The sequence below is a fragment of the Equus asinus genome, chromosome 13, assembly GCF_041296235.1.
Source record: "Equus asinus isolate D_3611 breed Donkey chromosome 13, EquAss-T2T_v2, whole genome shotgun sequence".
Lineage (NCBI taxonomy): Eukaryota > Metazoa > Chordata > Mammalia > Perissodactyla > Equidae > Equus > Equus asinus.
In genome coordinates this window covers 9,918,677-9,939,639 of record NC_091802.1, presented here as the reverse complement: position 1 = coordinate 9,939,639, position 20,963 = coordinate 9,918,677, and the positions used below count along the sequence as shown (strand labels likewise).

At 49.5% G+C, this 20,963-nt stretch overlaps 1 protein-coding gene across 3 annotated transcripts in view; it reads left to right on the top strand.

Moving 5' to 3' along the window:
* The window catches only part of USP43 (ubiquitin specific peptidase 43), a 61,028-nt gene extending 43,598 nt beyond the window's left edge, over positions 1-17,430 (top strand). For all 3 annotated transcript variants that reach the window (XM_070482337.1, XM_044745582.2, XM_014864095.3), the window contains 3 exons: positions 1,253-1,411; positions 2,391-2,552; positions 15,634-17,430. In XM_070482337.1, coding sequence (XP_070338438.1) covers positions 1,253-1,411; positions 2,391-2,552; positions 15,634-16,709 — 1,397 coding nt within the window. In that variant the 3' untranslated portion in view covers positions 16,710-17,430. The remainder of the gene's footprint in view (positions 1-1,252; positions 1,412-2,390; positions 2,553-15,633) is intronic.
* The last annotated feature ends 3,533 nt before the right edge of the window (positions 17,431-20,963 follow it).

Below are 20,963 nucleotides of genomic sequence, written 5' to 3'. Positions count from 1 at the left end.
CTGAAAAGATGAGGTGGAACTAACTATGTAAATAAATGAGAGGAAGAACATTATGAGCTGCGCTACTAGCATGTGCAAAGGCCCTGAGGCAGAAAGAGTTTGGTGTGTTTAAGAACTGATGAAAGCCTGTTGTAGCTGAAGCATGGTGATCCAGGGGTAAGTCACACAATGGGGCTGGAGAAGTGGGCAGTGCTAGATCAGAAGGCACTCTAGGCCATGGACAAAAGTTTGCGTTTTTTCCAAAGATCGATGAGAAGTCATTTAAAGGTTTTAGGCAGAGGAGTAAAGGCATAATCTAGTTTACAAATTGAGGTGGTAGCTCTGCCCTGTGGAGAATGGGTAGAAGGGAGTAAGAGTGGAAGTTGGGAGTTCCAGTTAGGAGGATGTCTCTGGGGCTCAAGTGAGAGACGGTGTTGGCTGGTACTCGAGTGATGACAGTTGGGGTATTCAAGACGCAGTTCGGAAGTAGAATCAGCAAGACTGGCTTTTGGACTGGCTGTGGAGTGGAGGGGAGAGGGAGGAGCGAAGGTGGACCCCCAGGTGCCTGGTGTGGGTTAGTGCAGAGTCAGCCGACTATGGCCCGTGGGCCAGATACAGTTCAGCACCCGTTTCTGTACGGCCCATGAGTTATAAATGGTTTTTACATTTTTAAAAGTGGTGTAAAAGAACAAGGAGAAGAAGACGTGGCAGAGACCATACATGATCAGGAAAGCCTGAGATATTTGCTGTCTGGCCCATTACAAAGATGTTGGCTGACTCCCGGATTAGTGGGTTCTGGCCCCGTTCACCGGGACCTGAGGGGAGAGGAGGAGAATGTGGTGTGTACTTGTTGGCAAGGTGGTGAGAGTCTCATTTACGAACATTTTCTTAAATGTCCCACTTCGATTCTGAGGTAGGAAGGAAGTCTACTGTAATCCCAGCTGCATACTTTCCTTGCACACTGAATCAGATGTGCATTCTGAAGCTTCTCAGAAGAAACGGGGTGAATGTTGACGCGATTGTCCAGCTGAATAACTTGGGCTTCCTTTGACTGGAGATCGTGCCTGAGCAAGTGACAGCACACTGTATCAGTAAGAATCTGGGAGTGTAACTGATCATCTCTCCTAATGCCACAAAATTAATTTCTGGCTAGAAATGGGCCGATTCTTCTCATTCTGTCATGAGCACGTCCGTTTTCCCGCTATGCCGGTGGGAAATGGCTTCCTGCTTTTGAGGCTCCCATAATTGGGCCTTGGCATTTGGACTTTTGCAGCCTACTGCCGGAACTCTCTGGACGGGCAGTGGTACAGTTACGATGACAGCACGGTGGAACCACTTCCAGAAGATGAGGTCAATACCCGAGGGGCCTACATCCTGTTTTATCAGAAACGGAACAGCATCCCTCCCTGGTCAGCCAGCAGCTCCATGCGAGGTGGGTGCTGCTGCTCATTACAGGAGTCGGGGAACTGGGAAGTCCCTTTAAGGGCTGGGAAGATGCTCAGTGGGACATCAAGGACCGGGAGAGGTGGGCAAGGGTCTGGAAGGGGAGGATCTGACTGCGGCTGCAGACAGAAGAGCACCACAGGCTAGCATCCCGTTTGTAAGGCTGTGGGATGGACACACTGAAATCTGAGAAAGGGGAGAGGAGTGATGTTTTGTATCTGGCAGGTGACTCGTGGCGGCGTGCGATTTCATGTTCCCAGTCTCGCTCATATCAAGCCAGGTTTTAATTAAGCTTGTGCAGTATAAACCTGCATTAGTCCTGCTAGAAAGGGACGGGCAGTTATAAGGGACGCAGGGCCTTAGTCTCCTAATGTAGCTGCTTAAGCGCATCCCAGCCATATGCGCGTTGGACAGCCTCCAACCCGCCTGCAAGTCTGGAGGACAAACAAGGGTCAAGGTGACCTTTTGATGTGACTTATTTCACTCTGCAATCTAGCCATCCCTATCTCGGGGGTGAGAGAACATTTGTTTAAATTATTATTATGACTCAGATTTTTCTCCTCAACAATTTTTGGAAAATGGCCAAATAAAACCAAGATGCCCCAGGAGATCAAAATCAACCCTAATGAAAAGTCTGCCTTCCTTTTAAAGAAGATAGACATAGAAAGAAGAATGAAAAGAGTACGCTATTTAGAAAACTGGACAACGAGTAATTCCATGGAAAGCGTTTTCAGTATTCATCAACATGCTTTTCTTTCTGTGCCAGCACCCTCCCCTGGATTTTTCAGCTTGGTCACATGGTTAATCAGTTGCAGGTTTCTCCTCTGGGCATTAGCTTTTGTTTATGTAATTCTCCTCTGGTTCTGTAGTTCCAGGGCTCGGGGATGGGTGTCTGCCCGTGAGAAACTCCTCTGGGGACCCCCGAGGGATGGAGTGAGTCCAGCCTTCCTCTCTGTGCATCCTCACAGGTTCCACCAGCTCCTCCTTATCTGATCACTGGCTCCTTCGGCTTGGGAGCAATAACAGCACGAGGGGAAGCCTGGTGTCCTGGAGCTCTGTGCCTGGCCCCTCCCAGCCCCAGGTGCCTGACCCTCCCGTCTTCACCAACAGCCTCTCCAGTCAGGAAAACGGTATGTTTCGACATGTTGGTTAAATCTGCTGATTTTATTTTCATTTTCTGTAACAACCATTGTTCCTCATCTTTATGGAAGTGTTGGCTCTTCATGGCCTTGGTGTAAAGTGTTGGTCATTACGAGAGATTTATTCGTTTCTCAGTCAGGTCTTCTGTGATCCAGCCCTCGCCTACCTCTCCTCCCCGTCCCACTACCCTTCAGCTGCGGGTACGTTCCTTCTCTGCTCCCTGAAGCTTACTGTCTAAGGGGGAAGATAAAACATCGACAAGTAAACGTACATAATGACGTGATGTAAAGAAGGATAAGGGTGCAGAGGTAAATCACCATCAGGGAAGGAGAGAGCTAGGCTCGGGTGGGGAGAAAGCGTGCAGAGGGCCCCGTGGACAGGGTGGGCAGGTGGGGAAGGCCTGTCCGAGGAGGTGGCTTTGGAGCAGAGAGCTGAGTCATGTAGAAGTCTGGGAGCGTGCTCCAGGCAGAGGGGCTGTCGGGGTGAAGCTCTGAGTGGGAGTGAGCGTGGGATGTATGAGCGTGGGATGTGTGAGCGTGGGATGTGAGCGTGGGACGTGTGTGAGCGTGGGATGTGAGCGTGGGACGTGTGTGAGCGTGGGTTGTGTGTGAGCGTGGGATGTGTGTGAGCGTGGGACGTGTGTGAGCGTGGGATGTGTGAGCGTGGGATGTGTGTGAGCGTGGGATGTGTGAGCGTGGGATGTGTGTGAGCGTGGGATGTGTGAGCGTGGGATGTGTGTGAGCGTGGGATGTGTGTGAGCGTGGGATGTGTGAGCGTGGGATGTGTGTGAGCGTGGGATGTGTGAGCGTGGGATGTGTGTGAGCGTGGGATGTGTGTGAGCGTGGGACGTGTGTGAGCGTGGGATGTGAGCGTGGGACGTGTGTGAGCGTGGGTTGTGTGTGAGCGTGGGATGTGTGTGAGCGTGGGACGTGTGTGAGCGTGGGATGTGTGAGCGTGGGATGTGTGAGCGTGGGATGTGTGTGAGCGTGGGATGTGTGTGAGCGTGGGATGTGTGAGCGTGGGATGTGTGAGCGTGGGATGTGTGTGAGCGTGGGATGTGTGTGAGCGTGGGATGTGTGAGCGTGGGATGTGTGTGAACGTGGGACGTGTGTGAGCGTGGGATGTGTGTGAGCGTGGGATGTGTGAGCGTGGGATGTGTGAGCGTGGGATGTGTGAGCGTGGGATGTGTGTGAGCGTGGGATGTGTGTGAGCGTGGGATGTGTGAGCGTGGGATGTGTGTGAACGTGGGACGTGTGTGAGCGTGGGATGTGTGAACGTGGGATGTGTGAGCGTGGGATGTGTGTGAACGTGGGACGTGTGTGAGCGTGGGATGTGTGAACGTGGGATGTGTGAGCGTGGGATGTGTGTGCGTGGGACGTGTGTGAGCGTGGGATGTGAGCGTGGGACGTGTGTGAGCGTGGGATGTGTGAACGTGGGATGTGTGAGCGTGGGATGTGTGTGAACGTGGGACGTGTGTGAGCGTGGGATGTGTGAACGTGGGATGTGTGAGCGTGGGATGTGTGTGCGTGGGACGTGTGTGAGCGTGGGATGTGTGTGCGTGGGACGTGTGTGAGCGTGGGATGTGAGCGTGGGACGTGTGTGTGCGTGGGATGTGTGAGCGTGGGATGTGTGAGCGTGGGATGTGTGTGAGCGTGGGATGTGTGAGCGTGGGATGTGTGTGAGCGTGGGATGTGTGTGAGCGTGGGATGTGTGAGCGTGGGATGTGTGTGCGTGGGACGTGTGTGTGCGTGGGACGTGTGTGTGCGTGGGATGTGTGAGCGTGGGATGTGTGAGCGTGGGATGTGTGAGCGTGGGATGTGTGAGCGTGGGATGTGTGAGCGTGGGACGTGTGTGTGCGTGGGACGTGTGTGTGCGTGGGACGTGTGTGAGCGTGGGATGTGTGAGCGTGGGATGTGTGAGCGTGGGATGTATGAGCGTGGGATGTGTGAGCGTGGGATGTGTGAGCGTGGGATGTGTGTGAGCGTGGGATGTGTGAGCGTGGGATGTGTGTGAGCGTGGGATGTGTGTGAGCGTGGGATGTGTGAGCGTGGGATGTGTGTGAACGTGGGACGTGTGTGAGCGTGGGACGTGTGTGAGCGTGGGATGTGTGAGCGTGGGATGTGTGAGCGTGGGATGTGTGAGCGTGGGATGTGTGTGAGCGTGGGATGTGTGTGAGCGTGGGATGTGTGAGCGTGGGATGTGTGTGAACGTGGGACGTGTGTGAGCGTGGGATGTGTGAACGTGGGATGTGTGAGCGTGGGATGTGTGTGAACGTGGGACGTGTGTGAGCGTGGGATGTGTGAACGTGGGATGTGTGAGCGTGGGATGTGTGTGCGTGGGACGTGTGTGAGCGTGGGATGTGTGTGCGTGGGACGTGTGTGAGCGTGGGATGTGAGCGTGGGACGTGTGTGTGCGTGGGATGTGTGTGCGTGGGACGTGTGTGAGCGTGGGATGTGTGTGCGTGGGACGTGTGTGAGCGTGGGATGTGAGCGTGGGACGTGTGTGAGCGTGGGATGTGTGAGCGTGGGATGTGTGTGAGCGTGGGATGTGTGTGAGCGTGGGATGTGTGAGCGTGGGATGTGTGTGCGTGGGACGTGTGTGTGCGTGGGACGTGTGTGTGCGTGGGATGTGTGAGCGTGGGATGTGTGAGCGTGGGATGTGTGAGCGTGGGATGTGTGAGCGTGGGATGTGTGAGCGTGGGACGTGTGTGTGCGTGGGACGTGTGTGTGCGTGGGACGTGTGTGAGCGTGGGATGTGTGAGCGTGGGATGTGTGAGCGTGGGATGTATGAGCGTGGGATGTGTGAGCGTGGGATGTGTGAGCGTGGGATGTGTGAGCGTGGGATGTGTGTGAGCGTGGGATGTGTGAGCGTGGGATGTGTGTGAGCGTGGGACGTGTGTGAGCGTGGGATGTGTGAGCGTGGGATGTGTGAGCGTGGGATGTGTGTGAGCGTGGGATGTGTGAGCGTGGGATGTGTGTGAGCGTGGGACGTGTGTGTGCGTGGGATGTGTGAGCGTGGGATGTGTGAGCGTGGGATGTGTGAGCGTGGGACGTGTGGGTTGTGTGTGAGCGTGGGATGTGTGAGCGTGGGATGTGTGTGAGCGTGGGATGTGTGTGCGTGGGACGTGTGTGAGCGTGGGTTGTGTGTGAGCGTGGAATGTGTGAACGTGGGATGTGTGAGCGTGGGATGTGTGAGCGTGGGATGTGTGAGCGTGGGACGTGTGTGAGCGTGGGATGTGTGAGCGTGGGATGTGTGTGAGCGTGGGTTGTGTGTGAGCGTGGAATGTGTGAACGTGGGATGTGTGTGAGCGTGGGATGTGTGAGCGTGGGATGTGTGAGCGTGGGACGTGTGTGAGCGTGGGATGTGTGAGCGTGGGATGTGTGTGAGCGTGGGTTGTGTGTGAGCGTGGGATTTGTGAACGTGGGTTGTGTGTGAGCCTGGGATGAGTGTGAGAGGCAGGGGAGACCAGAGCTGTGAACAAGGAAGAGAAAGACAGGAGGTAAACGGGCCAGTCCATGATGTAGCTTTTGGCCCAGCTTTTGGTATGAAGTTTGCATTTTATTCCAAGTACAGTGGGTAGCTGTTGGGGAATTTTGAGCAGAGAAGTGATCAGTCAGGTTTATCTTTTTACAAAGCCCACTCTGGCTGCTGTGTGAATAGTCACAGCAGGGCGAGCGTGGAAGCAGGAAGGCCAGTGGGAGGCTTGTGTGCTTGTCCAGGCAAGAGCAAGTGGCGGCTTGGACAAGCGTCTTAGCTAAGAGATGGTCAGATTCTGGATATATTTGAAGACAGAGCTAACAGGACTTGCTGGTATGAGGTATGAGGGAGAGTCATCAAGGAGGATTGTTTGCTTAGCGTCTAAATAACTCGTTAACCAGTAGTGCAGTTCACGAGATGGGAAAGAGATGGGTAAGAGCATGGTCAACTTTATGGGAAATCAAGAAATTTTGATGTGGTGATTTTGAGGCTCCCGTAAGACATCCAAGCCACGATGATACCTAAGGAGTGGAATAAGGAGTTGAGAGGCATCAGCAAATGGATGGAATTTAAAGGCCCAGGGCTGGCTTCGCTCTCTTGGGAAAACTGTAAAGATAGAAAAAAGTAAAGACCTCACACCAAGCCCTGGAGCTCTCAAGCATCTAGAGGTTGAGCAAGGAAACGGAGAAGGAGCAGCCAGGGAGACAGGAAGAAAATGGGCGAATGTGGTCACGGGTGCAGAAGAGGAGGATCTCTCAAGAAGGAAGTGGCCGCGGTGTCACATACTGTTGAGAGGCTGAGTAAGATGAAGATGGTAAGTGCCCACCAGGCTGGAACGGAAGGTCACTAGTGTCTTGCCAAGAGGATCTGTCGTGGGTGGGAGAGAATGGAAGCCAGCGGTAAAGGTGGAGAAGACACCGGGTTGGAGAGGTGACAGTGGGTGTCGGCTCCATCAGGACTGTGATTAAAGGAGCAGGAGCTCAGAGGAATGTGGGCTGACAGTTGTTTTTGGTTTTCTTTGCCAAATAGAAAAAACTAGAGCAAGCTGGCATTCAGATGATCCAGTCTAGAGGGAAAAAGTGATGATAGTGCAGGAGAACAAGACGATAACCACAGAAACAGTCTTTCAGTAAGAAGTGTGTGTGCGTGTGTGTCTGTGTGTCTTTAGCTGGTGCGTTCCTTCAATCGGAAAGTGGCAACACATTCTAATTACTTTTAGTTTCCATATTCCCCACTGGTGCCTGATTCAGTTTTCTAAATACAAACTTTTCATTGAAATATAGTACATATAGTAATGTTACTACTCACAAGTGTGCATCTGAGGAATTATCATAAAACGAACATACCCAGAGGAAGAAATAGAAAGTTCCAGGCCCTCCCCACCCCCTCTTTGTATCCCTCTCAACGTTACCATTTCTCTCCTTTCCAGAGGGAAGTGTTATTCTGACCTCTAACACCATAGATGGTTTTGCCTGTTTTGGACTGTATATACTTGGAGTCCCACAGGATGCATTCTTTTTTACTTGGCTTCTTTTGCTCAAGATGATATTTGTGAGATTTATATACGTTGTGTGTATCAATGCTCCTTTCATTTTATTCCGTTTGTCAAAAATTTCCCATAACAACTCAGAGACAAAGATCCTCTGTGCAAAGTTTAATTACATATGAGAGAGAGCGAGAGAGAAAGACACTTTTGTCTGTTGACTGTCATCAATGAAAAAGCAAGAGCAGGGATTTGGGGAAGAAATTGCGAGGGGTGGAGCGGCAGGAAGCGCCTCCTCCTTTCTGTGGGTTCACGGATGGGCTGGAATCGAATGCAGAGGCTCGCCTGGTATGACCTGGAGAAGTTTGGCTTGTCATCGGGGGAAGCACCTTGAGTTATAGTGGATTTATGGATTCTTGAGTTATTTGTGGGTTCCCCCCAAATCCAGCACATAGGATGGCTTGTCTCTGGGAAATGTCTGTGGTGTTCTTGTGTGGCACCTCCACCTTGGGGACTGCACCATTTCCCTCGTCAAAATCTCCCATGTTGTAAGAATAGATTGCATTTAGTTTATTCATTGTATTGAGGTTAGATATTGAGGTTGTTTCCGGTTTGGGCTACTCCCAGTAACGCTGCTGTGAACATTTCTGTTCACGTCTTCTTGTACATATGTCTGCACTTCTGGTGGGCGTGTACCTAGGAGTGGATGTGTTGGGGCATAATGTATGTGTTTATTTATCAGCTGCTCATTTCTTTATAATTTATGTCACTGTTGTAGCCAAGTAGCTGACACAGTGCCAGGCTCTTGTCACATATTTGTGAGTGGATAAATAGAATGATAGAATCTTAAAGCTGCAAGTCGTTTTAGATTAGTATTGCATCCAACCTTCTGGTTTATAATGGTGTGTGCATCACAGTTTGGTTAATTATTCCTCAATCTCTGGCATTTGGGCTCCCAATATTTCACCATTAGACAGAATGCTAATAGGAACACCTCTTGGTGTGTATTGTGTTTGTCTGATTTCCTTAGAACACACTCCTGTGTAGACAGACTGTAGAAGGCATCGTGCTCTTACTCGCCTTGTCCGGGCATTTCTTTTCCTCTCGCATTTTGATGACTGCACGTTCAGGGTAGTGTCTGGCGAAGATAGAAGGCTTTCTTTCCCACGCTTGTCCATCCCCGTCAGCATGAGCCTCTGACAGGCTCAGAAATCCATCCCAGTTTCTTCCAGTGGCCTAGGATCTCGGGCCATTTCTTGGTTCTCCCAAGGGGAGATGTGTTTCACCTTCCCACAAGGAGGCAACTTCAAAAGACGAACTGACTTCTCAACATGGTTCTCCAACGGCAGCGGGAGGCTATCAATGAAATGGTGATAGATTTTGAAACCTGTTTGAGAAGCCCTGAGATGGTTGGAAATCCAGCCTTATTTTCTTGTTATTACTAAATCTGGGCCAGATGAAAATCTAGCTTCTAGGTTTTCAGTAGTGGTGGGTACTACCTTCTCTCCCCATGGGTATGGGGGGGCACTTTTTTGCTGTCAAAATGAATAGAGATGACTAGTGGCATGTAGTCCCTGGGGTGGGGCCAGGGACGCTAAATGTCCTGCCAAGCCCGGGGATGGTCCCGTTCAGTACAGAATTGTCCCTCCCAAATGCCAGTCGTGCTCTATAGAGAAACACTGTGAGCTTGGGAACTTCGTCCTTCGGGCAGCTCTGGTTATGGGACGTTGAAATTATGGAGGTATTTGAAACTAAAATGAACGAATCCAAGCACTGAGGGGACCGCACCTTATATAACTGGGGACAGGTGTCGGGAGAGGCTCTACAAGAAAAGAGATATAAAAGTATCTTACTTTTACAATTTTTATAAAAACGTGAACTTGTGAAAAAATATCTAGGGTCCTCCAGAGGCCTCCTGTCCGTAAGGGCCCTCAGCTTCCCAGTGTGTGTGCCCTGCTGGTGAATTTCCTTTGTGGCCCTTATTGGGCCGCACAGGTTTTGTTTTCCTCTTTTTCAGCACTTTCCAGATAGTACGTCATTTCAGTTTTGATTTCTTCTTTGATCTAAATGTTATCTGGGAGTTTCAAGTATTTAAGATTTTTGGGTCACTTTTTTATTCTTTTTTTCTAATTTTGTGGATTGTGATCCAAGAATGTGGTTTTCAAAAATCATTCTCTTTTTTTTTTGTGATCAAGTAAGTACATGATTATTATTTTGTCGATGTTCTGTGTACACAGAAAATAATGCATATTGTCTATTGGAGGGATGTGAGCTTCATATCATGACTATTAAATTGGGTGAGTGGGTTGTTGTGTTCATTTCCTGTGTCTTTAAATTGACCTCATCCAGCACTGCCTGGCTAGGAAGGAGGTATATTCCTCTAAAGCTGTATTTTTAGTCAAGTACTCCCAGAACTTTAATAATTTTTGCTTTATATTGTTAGCTGCTTTGTTAAGAGGTATCTGTAAGCTGATGGATGTGCCTTTTCTCATTATAATGTTGCTCTTTATCCTGCTTAATGCTTTTAATCTTAAATTCTACCTTGTTCAGGATTGATAATCCCACCCCTGCCTTCTTTCTTTTTGTTTGCATTTTGCCTGGTATCATTTTACTCTTCTCTTTTGCTATAAAAAATCCTTTCTTTTAGAGTTACTTTTAAGAGGTTTCTGGTAAGTAGTATATTGCTGGGTATTTTTTTTTTAATGTCAAAAATTCAGAGCCTGTCTTAAAAAGGGAGAGTTCAGTGTATTCATACTTAATGTAACCACTAGAAAACTTGATTTCATTTCACTTAAAAATTTTCTATCACTTGTTTCTTTTTGTCTTTTTCCTTATTTTTACTGCTTTGATCGTGTTGCTGTCTGTTCCCCGTTTGCCCCCTGGTTCATTTGGAAGTCCTGCTGTTTTACTCCATCTTGTTAATTGTTAACTTTATCCTTCTCACTATTTATGATCAAATGCATTTTCCTGTTACTACATGGATATGGGAAGCCAGCAATTTTCTGGGACTCATTCTGCTTCATCACTGCCTTCTCTCCTTGCCCCTGATAAAATGAGACTGATAGGATGCTTCCATGTCATTCCCCCCCAAAATGAGAGCTTTGAAATGCTTTCATGTGTTCCCTCTGGTCTGTTTTGGGAGTTCCCCCACCTCGATCCCCAGCTCTTAGTTTTGTCCTCTGTTCCAGACTTTCATTAGGGTTCCTCTTGCACCCCCTCTCCTGTCCCAAACACTAACTTAGCTTTGTGGTACACCTTCTAGATCATCCATCCGCCATCGAGGTGGGTGGTCCATGGATTGCAGGGTCCACTGAACATGACTGTCTGTCTCCTTTCCGTCACCCTCCTCTGTCCTGAGGTCTCAGTTCTGAGTCATCAGTGTTTGGGCAGAGTTCTTTTCCGGTGTGTGTGATATGTTCTCTAACTCCACATAGCCACAAATGTTTTCTTTCTCTGGGGAGTGAGCGGCAGCTGGGCTGCCGTCCTTGCCTCTCAGGCATCTGTAGATGTTTTCCCACGGTCTGCCAGGCCCCGGGGTGGCAGGTGAGAAGCCCGTTCTTTTCACGTGAGAGTCACTTGTTCTTTCTGGCTGAAAGTTTAGAAATCCTACCAGAATATGCCTCAGTCTGTGTTTTGTTTATCAGCCCTCGCTGGACCTCGGGGAGGCCCCTCCTCCTACAGAGGCAGGCTTCTCTCAGGGAAATGTTCTTGTTTGTTTAATTATTGGCTCTCCTGCTTTTCAAATTCCTGTGTTTTGCCTGTATCTGTCCCCCAAGTCTAGCTTTTCCCTGTGATTTCTCTTTGTCATTTTGCTTTATGGCATGAGACATGGCTTTCACAATTATGAGATTTGTGAAATTTATCAAATTTCATAAACTTCGAGATAATTTCATGCCACTAATTTGAGTCCCAACAGTGACCTTGCATGTCTTCAATTCATTTACTTTATTTTAAAACCTGAAAGTCACGTTCTTTGGTCCCCTGCTATTCTGTACTTGAATGTCTTCCAGAGCCTTTATTTTTGGTGGTCTGTTTCTTCTGGCAGCTGTTTCGTTAGGAGCCTGTTCTGGTGGTTCTGTCCTCTCTTCCTCTCTGACTGCAAGACCCCCTGTGTGTGTGATTTTCCTGTTTCTGCCCGTCAGGGCTCCCCTCCACACTCTCTTGAGTGGCGATGGTTCTTGGAGTGATGGAAGGGACTGTGGCCTCAGCTCTGGAGGCAGCCTGTCCCCTCGCCAGCCTCGTCCTGCTGGCTCGGCCTCAGAGCTGGACAAGCCTCAGCTCATCTGTGTAGCTTCTCCTGACCTTCTAGGGGGCCAGAGAGAAGTTTGAGGGTCTGGCTTGCCCCAGGTTGCACTCTGCCACCAGAGTCAGAGACGTCTCCAAATACAAATTGGGGCTCAGAAGATGAGGACCCCTAGTGCGGTCCCTTTTCTCCCTTGATTACAGCCATGGTGGTCTCTTTCCTGCTTCCCTGACTCCCTGAGCTCACATGTGCCTCAGGACCTTTGCACTGACTACTCCCTCTGCCTGGAGCCTGTTTGCCCCGCCCCATCTCCACATGGCTTCCTCACTCCCCACTCCCTTACCACCCTGTATTCCCCCCTCTCACCGCCTCCTTCTTCCTCATAGCTCCCACCACGACATCCCCTGTTAGCCTAGATTTTTGGTTTTTGTCAAACCCCATAAGGGACAGGCACTTTGTATTTTTTCCCCAGCACTGAAAACTGTCCTTGGCACACAGTAGGCTCTCATTAAATATTTACTGAACGCGTAAGTGTGTGGAAAAGCCTCGTCCTGTGGCAGGTGGGCGAAGGCTGGTGAGGAAAGGCCCCCGCCCTGCTCACAGCGCACTGTGTGAGGTCGGATTGATGCCTGAGCCCGCTGGCCGAGGATAAAAAGTGCCATCGGAGCAGACGTGGCATTTCTCGGGGCAGCATCTGCGGCTCCAGAGCCTCCATGTGGGCGGGGCTGTGGGCGGGGCCATGGCCACCTGCTGCGCAGGCGCCACCTGTGGGAGGAGGCCTGTCCCGGACCTGGGAGGCTCCTTATGGGTGCCCTGGCGCTTCTCTAACCTTCAGGAAGAGCTAACTCTTCCTGTCCTCAGTGTGGCTCCAGACTCCAGGTCCTTCTGGGGTCTCAAGCCAGCCTGGGCGTGAGCAAGGCCACAGATATCACGGCAGGAGGAGCCATTGCTCAGGCATCTCTGAACACCACTTTGCCTCTAGCTCCTGGCATCCCAGGAGGTCTCCCCGGAGGAGTAGCGGTGGGCCTTGCCCCTCCCCCAGGAGCCAGATAGGTGGCGAACAGAAGGGCATCAGCGTGGGTACTGTCACTTTGCCTTCTGTCCTTGTGCCGTCTGTTTCTCCCTTTATCTAGAGTTCTCACTCTCTCAGAGCTTGTTATAGTCCAGTTAATAGAATGAAATAAAATGAAGATAGCACGGGTGCTCCCTCACTGCTGTCTTGAGAAAGAGGAGAGAGGAGTTTTGTCGGAGTCTGTGGTCCCGTGGCAGGGAGCCGCGGGGTGATGCGGGCCGGGCCTCGGGCCCTTTCCTACCAGGAGGAACCGCCCGCCTGTGGGCTCTTCAGGCCGCTGCCAAGGCGTCTCGCCACCTGCCAGGGCGACAGGCCTGTTCTCTCTGAAAGGCTGGAAGTCACAGCATTGTCCTCAGACAAAGCTGCTCTTTCTACCCTCCCAGGGCCACGGAAGAGGAAAACACCTGCACACTCATCTCAGACCCTAGGGCATTTTCTACCCCAGGGTCTGGGCATTTCATGGTGGGGCAATGGGGTCGGTCAAAACTGAAATTACGAAGCATCTTGGGTGAAATTGTGTCTGCTGCTGGCTAATCTAAAGAAATGCTTTAAAGAAAAAAATAGTAAAAATGATCTGTGAAAAACCTGGAAGGTGGTATTCTCCAGGAACCTCTGGGATGCTGTCAGGCTCCTTCTGTTAACGGGCGCTCTGCTCCTCTGTCTTCTGGTCATTTCTCCCCGGGAGGCCTGGCTGGTGGCGCCGCGCTCCCCCCGGGCCGTGCGCCCTGTGACCCCCTGTGCTTGCTCCCCGGCCGCCCTGCCCCGAGTTCTCGAGTTCTCGTCTGTGCCCCTGGGAGGCCCTCTCCATGCAGCGCGTCCCAGGGCCGTGCTGCTTACGGGGCTTTCTGTGGCCGCGGTCCTTGCTCCGTTTTGGAGTCGCTCTCATCTCCCGTGATGGGAGCCGTCAGCTGTGGGTGAAAGGCTTACGTCACCGAACTGCGGTCTGTCTCTAAATGCCGCGGCTGTCCTTGTACCCTGTGGGTTGCCTGTTTCAGTTGAAGGTTTTTTTTTTTTTTCTCAGCGATTGCAGGCATCTTGTCAATCGGGGCATCTTAATGGTACAATGACTGGTGACTGTTTCCTTTCTTTTGCTTTTTTTTTTTAATTGTGTTAAAATACACATAAAGTTTACCATCTTAACCGTTTTAAAGTATACAGTTCAGCGGTATTAAATACATTCGCATTGTTGTCAGCCATCACCGCTATCTATTGCTATAACTCTTTTCATCTTGTAAATCTGAAACTATACCTATTAAACAATAACTCCTGGGGCCAGCCCTGGGGCTCAGTGGTTCTGTTTGCCTGGTCCACTTCGGTGGCCTGGGGTTCACCAGTTTGGATCCTGGGTGCGGACTTATGCACTGCCCATCAAGCCATGCTGTGGCAGCATCCCACATAGAGGAGCTAGAATGACCTACAACTAGGATATACAACTATGTAGTGGGGCTTTGGGGAGAAGAAAAAGAAGAGAGGAAGATTGGCAACAGATGTTGTTAGCTCAGGGCCAATCTTCCTCACCAAAAATCCAACCAAACAAACAATAACTCTATTCACCCCTCCTGACAGTTGCAGGCAACCACCTTTATACTTTCTGTCTCTCTGATTTTGACCCCTCTAAGTACCTCATAAAGTGGAATCATACAGTATTTGTCTTTTTACAACTGGTTAATTGGGGTTCCTTGAGATTCAATATGAATTTTAGGATGGATTTTTCTGTTCTTGCAAAAAGTCCTCATTTGGATTTTGATAGGGATTGCGTTGAATCTCTAGATTGCTTTGGGTAGTATTGATATTTTAACAACATTAAGTGTTCCTATCCATGAACATAGGATGTGTTTCCATTTATTTACGGTTTCTTTACTTTCTTTCAGCAATGTTTTGTGGTTTTCATTGTACAAGTCTTTCACCTCCCTGGTTAATTCCTAAGTATTTTATTCTTTTTGATGCTATTGTAAATGGAATTGTTATTGTAACCGATGAGTGTTTCCTGAGAAAAACACACAACCTGAGTTATATGTACGTTGCGTTGGGAAACATCAAGACTTAGGAAAGAAGTAAGAAGAAAATCAGTCATACACAGCACCCCCACAGCCCCTTCTACACCTTGTCATTTTACTATTTATTTCTCTGTGCTTGTTTGTGTGTTTTCACATGCATGCATTGTACACAGACACACACATATATGTGTGTATATTTTTGCAAGTTGGATTGTACTATGTTTTTCTAGACGTTATTGCTCACTTAACAGTATTTATCCAAGACGTCTTTGCAACTATATACAAATGTTGCAAAATGCACAGTGAAGGCATATGTGGCAGCTCTGATAAAATTAAGCACACGATTCACTTTTTTTTTTAGCCCAGGGTAGGATATCTGAGATTCTTGCGTTTAAAGGTGCAAGCACCTAATTTGACCTGGAAAAGTGGGGACTGTGGCTGAGCATTCTGTATGGGAATATTTAAGGATGAATGAAAACGAGGTTAAGTCTTAGGGCCAGATGCCTCAGAGACTCAGCTTTATCAGGAGTCTGTGCTGCCTGGGCACGTAGCTACCGTCTTTGACACTGGCTTGCCCTGTGACTTCAAATAAGTAAATTGATTCCATGGAATGGTGGGTGAAAACACTGATGCTCCCGAGGGCGGGAACCATGTGTGTCTGGCTCACTGTGTCCCCACTGCCCAGCACAGCGCCTGATGCATCAGAGGTGCCCAACCTTGTTGGATGACTGGCATCACAGTTACTTCTATTGCAGCTGGAGGGCTATCTGCACACTGATGCTTTTGGTGTCTCTTTCAGGAGGGTTGGAGTCCAGGCCTTTGGTACGGGGCGTACGAGGCCGAAGCATTAGCATGAAGGCGCCCACCCCTTCCAGAGCCAAGCAGGGGGCCTTCAAGACCATGCCCCTCCGGTGGTCTTTTGGACCCAGGGAGAAACCACTCGGTGCATCTGTCGAGTTGGTGGAGTACTTGGAGTCCAGACGGAGACCTCGCTCCACCAGCCAGTCCATCGTGCAGCTGTTGACAGGAGCTGCTGGTGGGGACGAGAAGTCAGCAGCGCCAAAGTCTAACACCACCCTCTCTGCTAAGGGTGAAGATAGTGGGCCAGCCAGTGAGACAGTACTGGCCGGAGTGTCCTGCCCCTCAGGCCACCCCAGCCACTGCGTGGCCCCTGGAAACTCAGATGGTCTAAACACAGCAAGGAAACTCAAGGAAAATGCAAGCCAGGACATCAGGCTTCCCAAAAAGTTCAACCTACCCCTTGCGGTGATGCCCTCGATGGAGAATGAGAAGCGAGCCCGGCCGGAGGGCCAGAGGACCGCGAACTGGAAGGGAGGTGGCCAGGCAGGGAGCAGCGGCAGAGCGCCCTCCCCCAAGGAGGTTCTGAGGACAATGGCATTGTCTAGAAACAGTGCAGACAGTCACCGGGGTACCTTTGCCAAGATAAGGGCAAATGCGGAAGGAAGGGACTCCGAGACAGACAGAGTCCCCCAGGGGACCCTCACCCTTCTGAGGTCTGTGTTTTGGAAGAAGGAGAACAAGAATCATGACAGGGCAGAGGTGGCCCCCCAGGCATCCTCAGTCTCCCTGGTGAGTGGCAGGCTGAGCCGGGCCGTTGATGAGCCGGCACAGGGCTGGTCTCCACCCCTCAGGATCCCAGGGGACCCGGCCAGCCGCCTGGAGAGAGATGTCCGGTCAGCGCCCAGCTCTCTCCACCTCCCTCGCAAGGCCAGCAGGCCTCCAAGGGGCAGCACCCTTGGCACGTCACAAAGGAGCGCTCCCGGGGAGCAGACTTCTTTCGGCACCTTGCAAAAGGTGAAATACCACACTCTCTCCTTAGGTCGGAAGAAGACATTGCCTGAGTCTAGCTTATGATGCTGTATTCCCATCTCGTGTGGGGCTTGCGGTCTCACGACTTTGCACTGGGCATCTCTAGGCAGCCTGTGTTAGAGTGGGCTTTTGGGAAGCCAGTTGTCTTGTGAGCTCCGAAAATAAATGGTTTTGGTCTCTCCAGCTAGACTCCCACACCTTTGGTCCAAATTATCTTCCTGTATTGTTGGGTGCTTTTATACTTCTGGCCACAAGAGGATGCTGTTGGGTCAGCATTTCCATTTCGGGGCAAGAACTGATGTTTTGTTTAAATAATTCCAGGGCCTGAGTACCTGTGCTGGAGAGTGATTTGGCACACCTTAGAGTGTAACTCTGTGGAGAAGCCTAGTTCATAAGAATCTTCAATTCAAATCAAATATTGTCATTGACTTCTCCTTTTTGTATCTTTTTTTAAGAAAAAATTTAAATAGTGGACTTAACAGGAAAGTCTTCTTTTCCTTGTGATGCTTCTCTGGGATAAAGCGTTAAAGATGCCAAAAAAGTGGTTGTGACAGTAAGGCAGGGTTCTAGGAGTGAAAGACGGGAGAGAAATGATTGAGATTTTAGGAGAATATTTAATATATAACAAAATAGATGTATTAAAGTTTTTCAAGGTATTTAAAAAAGATAACTATTTTGATACTAGGAAAAAAGGAAGTTCTTTTTTAAAAAATTTAAGTGTGAGATCTATGTACAATTTTAATAAAAGCTCGTCCGTGAAACATGCTGTCTGAATTACTTGTTTTTTTTTTAATTTTCGGATGTACATCATAATATATTTCGAATTCTGTGTAGATTACATCATGTTCACCACCCGAAAACTAATTATAGTCTGTCCCGGTCCCCTCACCTGTGAGCTTAATCACCCCTTTTGCCCTCTCCCCTCCCCCCTTCCTCTATGGTAACCACCAATCCAATCTCCAATGCTATGTGTTTGTTTGTCGTTGTTTTTATCTTCCACTTATGAGTGAGATCATATCGTATTTGACTTTTTCCCTCTGACTTATTTCACTTGAATTACTCAAGTTTGACAAACGATCTTATTTTGCTCCTGCCGTGTAGAGTTGGCTCATTGCTGTTGATATTAGAAAGGAGTTACTTGAGTTGTTTCTGAAATTGTAAGGTGCTTTTAATTAAAGCAACTTGCTGTCTTCTAAAGAAGTAGGAAGTCTCCGGGTCTTTCTCTGGAGGGGGGACCCGAGACATGGAGCCTGTCTCAGTGGACCATTAGCTGACTCCCATTGCCTGGGGCTTCGCACTCTTTCAAGCTCTTCGTGTTCTAACAAATATCCTGTCACTTCTTTCTGGGAAGCTGCTAAGCCTGTCCCCAAACCTGGGGCTCGAAGTCGAGGTTCCTGGTGAGTCTGTAGTTAAATGGTACATTTTTCTAGAACTACTTCCTTTCTAATGGGAACCATTTGTTCCAGTTACCTGACTCCAACAGTTAAGTTTTCCTCATACATCCTGCATGACTCATTGGTATGTCTCTGCTGCTGTTTTTTCCTTAAGAAGGAAGAATGGGGTCGTTTCTTTAACCCCACTGAGAAAGACTAGGTCCTTGGGAGCAACAGTTGGAAGAAGAAAGAACTGAGATAATAGAGAAGGCAGGAGGACGCAGCCCCCGACCCCCGAGGGCGACACGTGTACCGTAGACCCACGTGTTTGCATTTCAGAGGACATCCAGGCTCTCCTCAAGTCCTTGCTCCTGTGCTCTCAGGCAGTGTGGAAGACATGGTTGTCCACGTCCTCTTGAGTTGTGGGGGACTTGGTTCTTTTTCCTCTGGTGATGCTCGTTTGTCATGTTCAGTTCCCGTGCTCTTCCTACGCTCAGCCGCACTTCCTTTGTCCTCTAAGAGGTGGGGTTGTGACTCAGACGTGTACCTCCAGGCTTCCCCCTTTTAAGGCCTCAACCTCTGTAACACCCTTGGATATCATGGGCGGGTCCCAACTGTGAGCAGTGTTTTCAGTGATGTACCACAAACTGGAGCATTGACCCCAGGCTCCAAACTTGGAATTTAAAGAGGCAATTGCATATGGACCCTGGTGGATATAACTGCCATCCTGGTGCTTCAACAAGGACGCCTGAGGCCCTTGGTATCTCCTTCCCTGAGGTTGGTCCCCCTCTAGAGGGACCTGGAAGGGAAGCTGTGAGAACAGCATGGGGCAGGCTTAAGTTGGTTTCTGTCCAGATTGGAGGCATGGTTCCAACCTGGCCGTGCATCTGAGTGTAGGCTGCAGGCATCTGGTCAACTGATGCCTAAGGAGGAAGCATGGCAGAAACACCTGGATGCTTTTCCAATCACAGAGATCACCCTGGAAATTTGTAAATTGGGGTTAGAGGAAGGTTGAAAGCCATCGAGTCAGAAAGGAGCATAGCCAGTGACGGAACTAGCTCAGTTTGGCAGAAAGGGCCTGCCATTCCTCCTCTGGAAGCCCAAGTCCTCTGCCTGGATCTATCCCTGCTCCTGAGATGTGGCCACCAGTCTGATGGTGAGCCCACCCCTGAGTCCGGGTCTGGGACCTCTTTCCTTTATCCTCCGCTCCTGCTCTCTTCCACTAGTGGAAAGAAGGGTTTGCAAGTCCAGAATCTTGGGCTGGGAGGTTAGGAGGTTAGCCCACAGGGTCAAAGGAGAAAGATCAGGTCACTAGAGGAGAGGAGATGATAAGCTATAGGAGTTACATAATTACAGTTCCGGGAACAAATGGAGAGGTAGGTGCTAGCTACATCTGCTTTCCAGATCGGATCAGCAGGACATCACCTGTAGTGAGCTGGTACCAGCATGACTTCCTGAAGGATGGTGAGTTAATCAAGCACCTGCTGACCTGATTACATCTTGGAGCTGCAAAGATAACATTTAATAGTTACAGCTAACTAACATTTCTCTAGCACTTACTGTGTGTGCAAGACACTCTTCTAAGCACTTTACAGTAGTAACTTATTTAGTTCATAATAATCCTTTGAGGTAGGTACCTTTATCTCTGTTTTACAGATGAGGAAACTGAGGCACAGAGAAGTTAAGTGATTTGCCTAAGGTCACAGCTCATAAGTAGCAGAGCCAGAGTTTGCACCTAGGTAATCCTGGCCCTGGGGTTCGTGCTCTGAATCTCTAGAAGCAGTAAGGCTGACCCTGTTAGTTGAAACCGAATTGCTTCTGGTTTTCTCTGTTTATCAGAATGAAGATGCATTTGCCAAATCGATAGCTTATTCCTGAGTGTCAGGAGCTGTGGTTGTCCATTCCAGCAAGGACACTACATGGGGAAAAGCCCCTGGAATTGGACTCACTGCTTGATCCAGGCTTCAATAGACGCAGCTATTCTGTAAGTCCCGTTAACCCCTGCAGCAGTCAGCCTGGGGAGCTGGGTGGAGCCGTGATGGAGTCGGGACCCAGCAGGCTTTAAGTCTTTGTGGCCTAATTTCTATTCTTCCAGAGATGCAGCTTTGCCTCTGATTAACTTTGTTTATTGGGAGGACTACTCCAGTGACATCTGACTGATCCTACCATCATTTACTCTGTAAACTACATAATAAACACTATTTCAGGCTCTGGGAATGTGACAATGTATAAGATGGACATGGTTCCTGCTTTCGAATAACTTCTATGCTAGTTGGCAGAGACAGCGAACTAGTAAACAGAAGTAGGAGAATGTCAGGTAGTGTAAGGATTGTGAAATAAGCAAACAGCTCACATGGGCCTTGGCCAGGGGAGCCCGGGGGCCTTCTGCGGCTTGCTGAGGCCAAACAGTCCATTAAACACTCAGAGTGTTGAAATATCCTCAGAAAGGGCCGAGTTTCCACTGGGCCTGCCAAGATGCAAGCTGAAGCTAGAATTTCATTTATCACCGGGTCCCCTACACCGCCACACAGACTGACTAAGGCCAGGGTGGTCTGAGTTCCTGGGGATTAGTGTCAACCCAGGCAAATGGCTGCAGTTTCTTTTGGTAATGGCTAGGAGATAGGCTTGTGGGATGGATATGGTATCAGAGCAGGATTCTTCCCCAGTGGGACCCAATCATCCTATCATTTAAGGGGGTCTGGATTTGTGAACTGACTCAGGTCGAGGAATTGGATAAAAACTTAAGACTCCTGGGGCCAGCCTGGTGGCACAGCGGTTAAGTTTGCACATTCTACTTCAGCGGCCTGGGGTTCACCAGTTCAGATCCTGGGTGTGGACCTACAGACTGCTTGGCAAGCCATGCTGTGGCAGGTGTCCCACATATAAAGTAGAGGAAGATGGGCACGGATGTTAGCTCAGGGCTAAT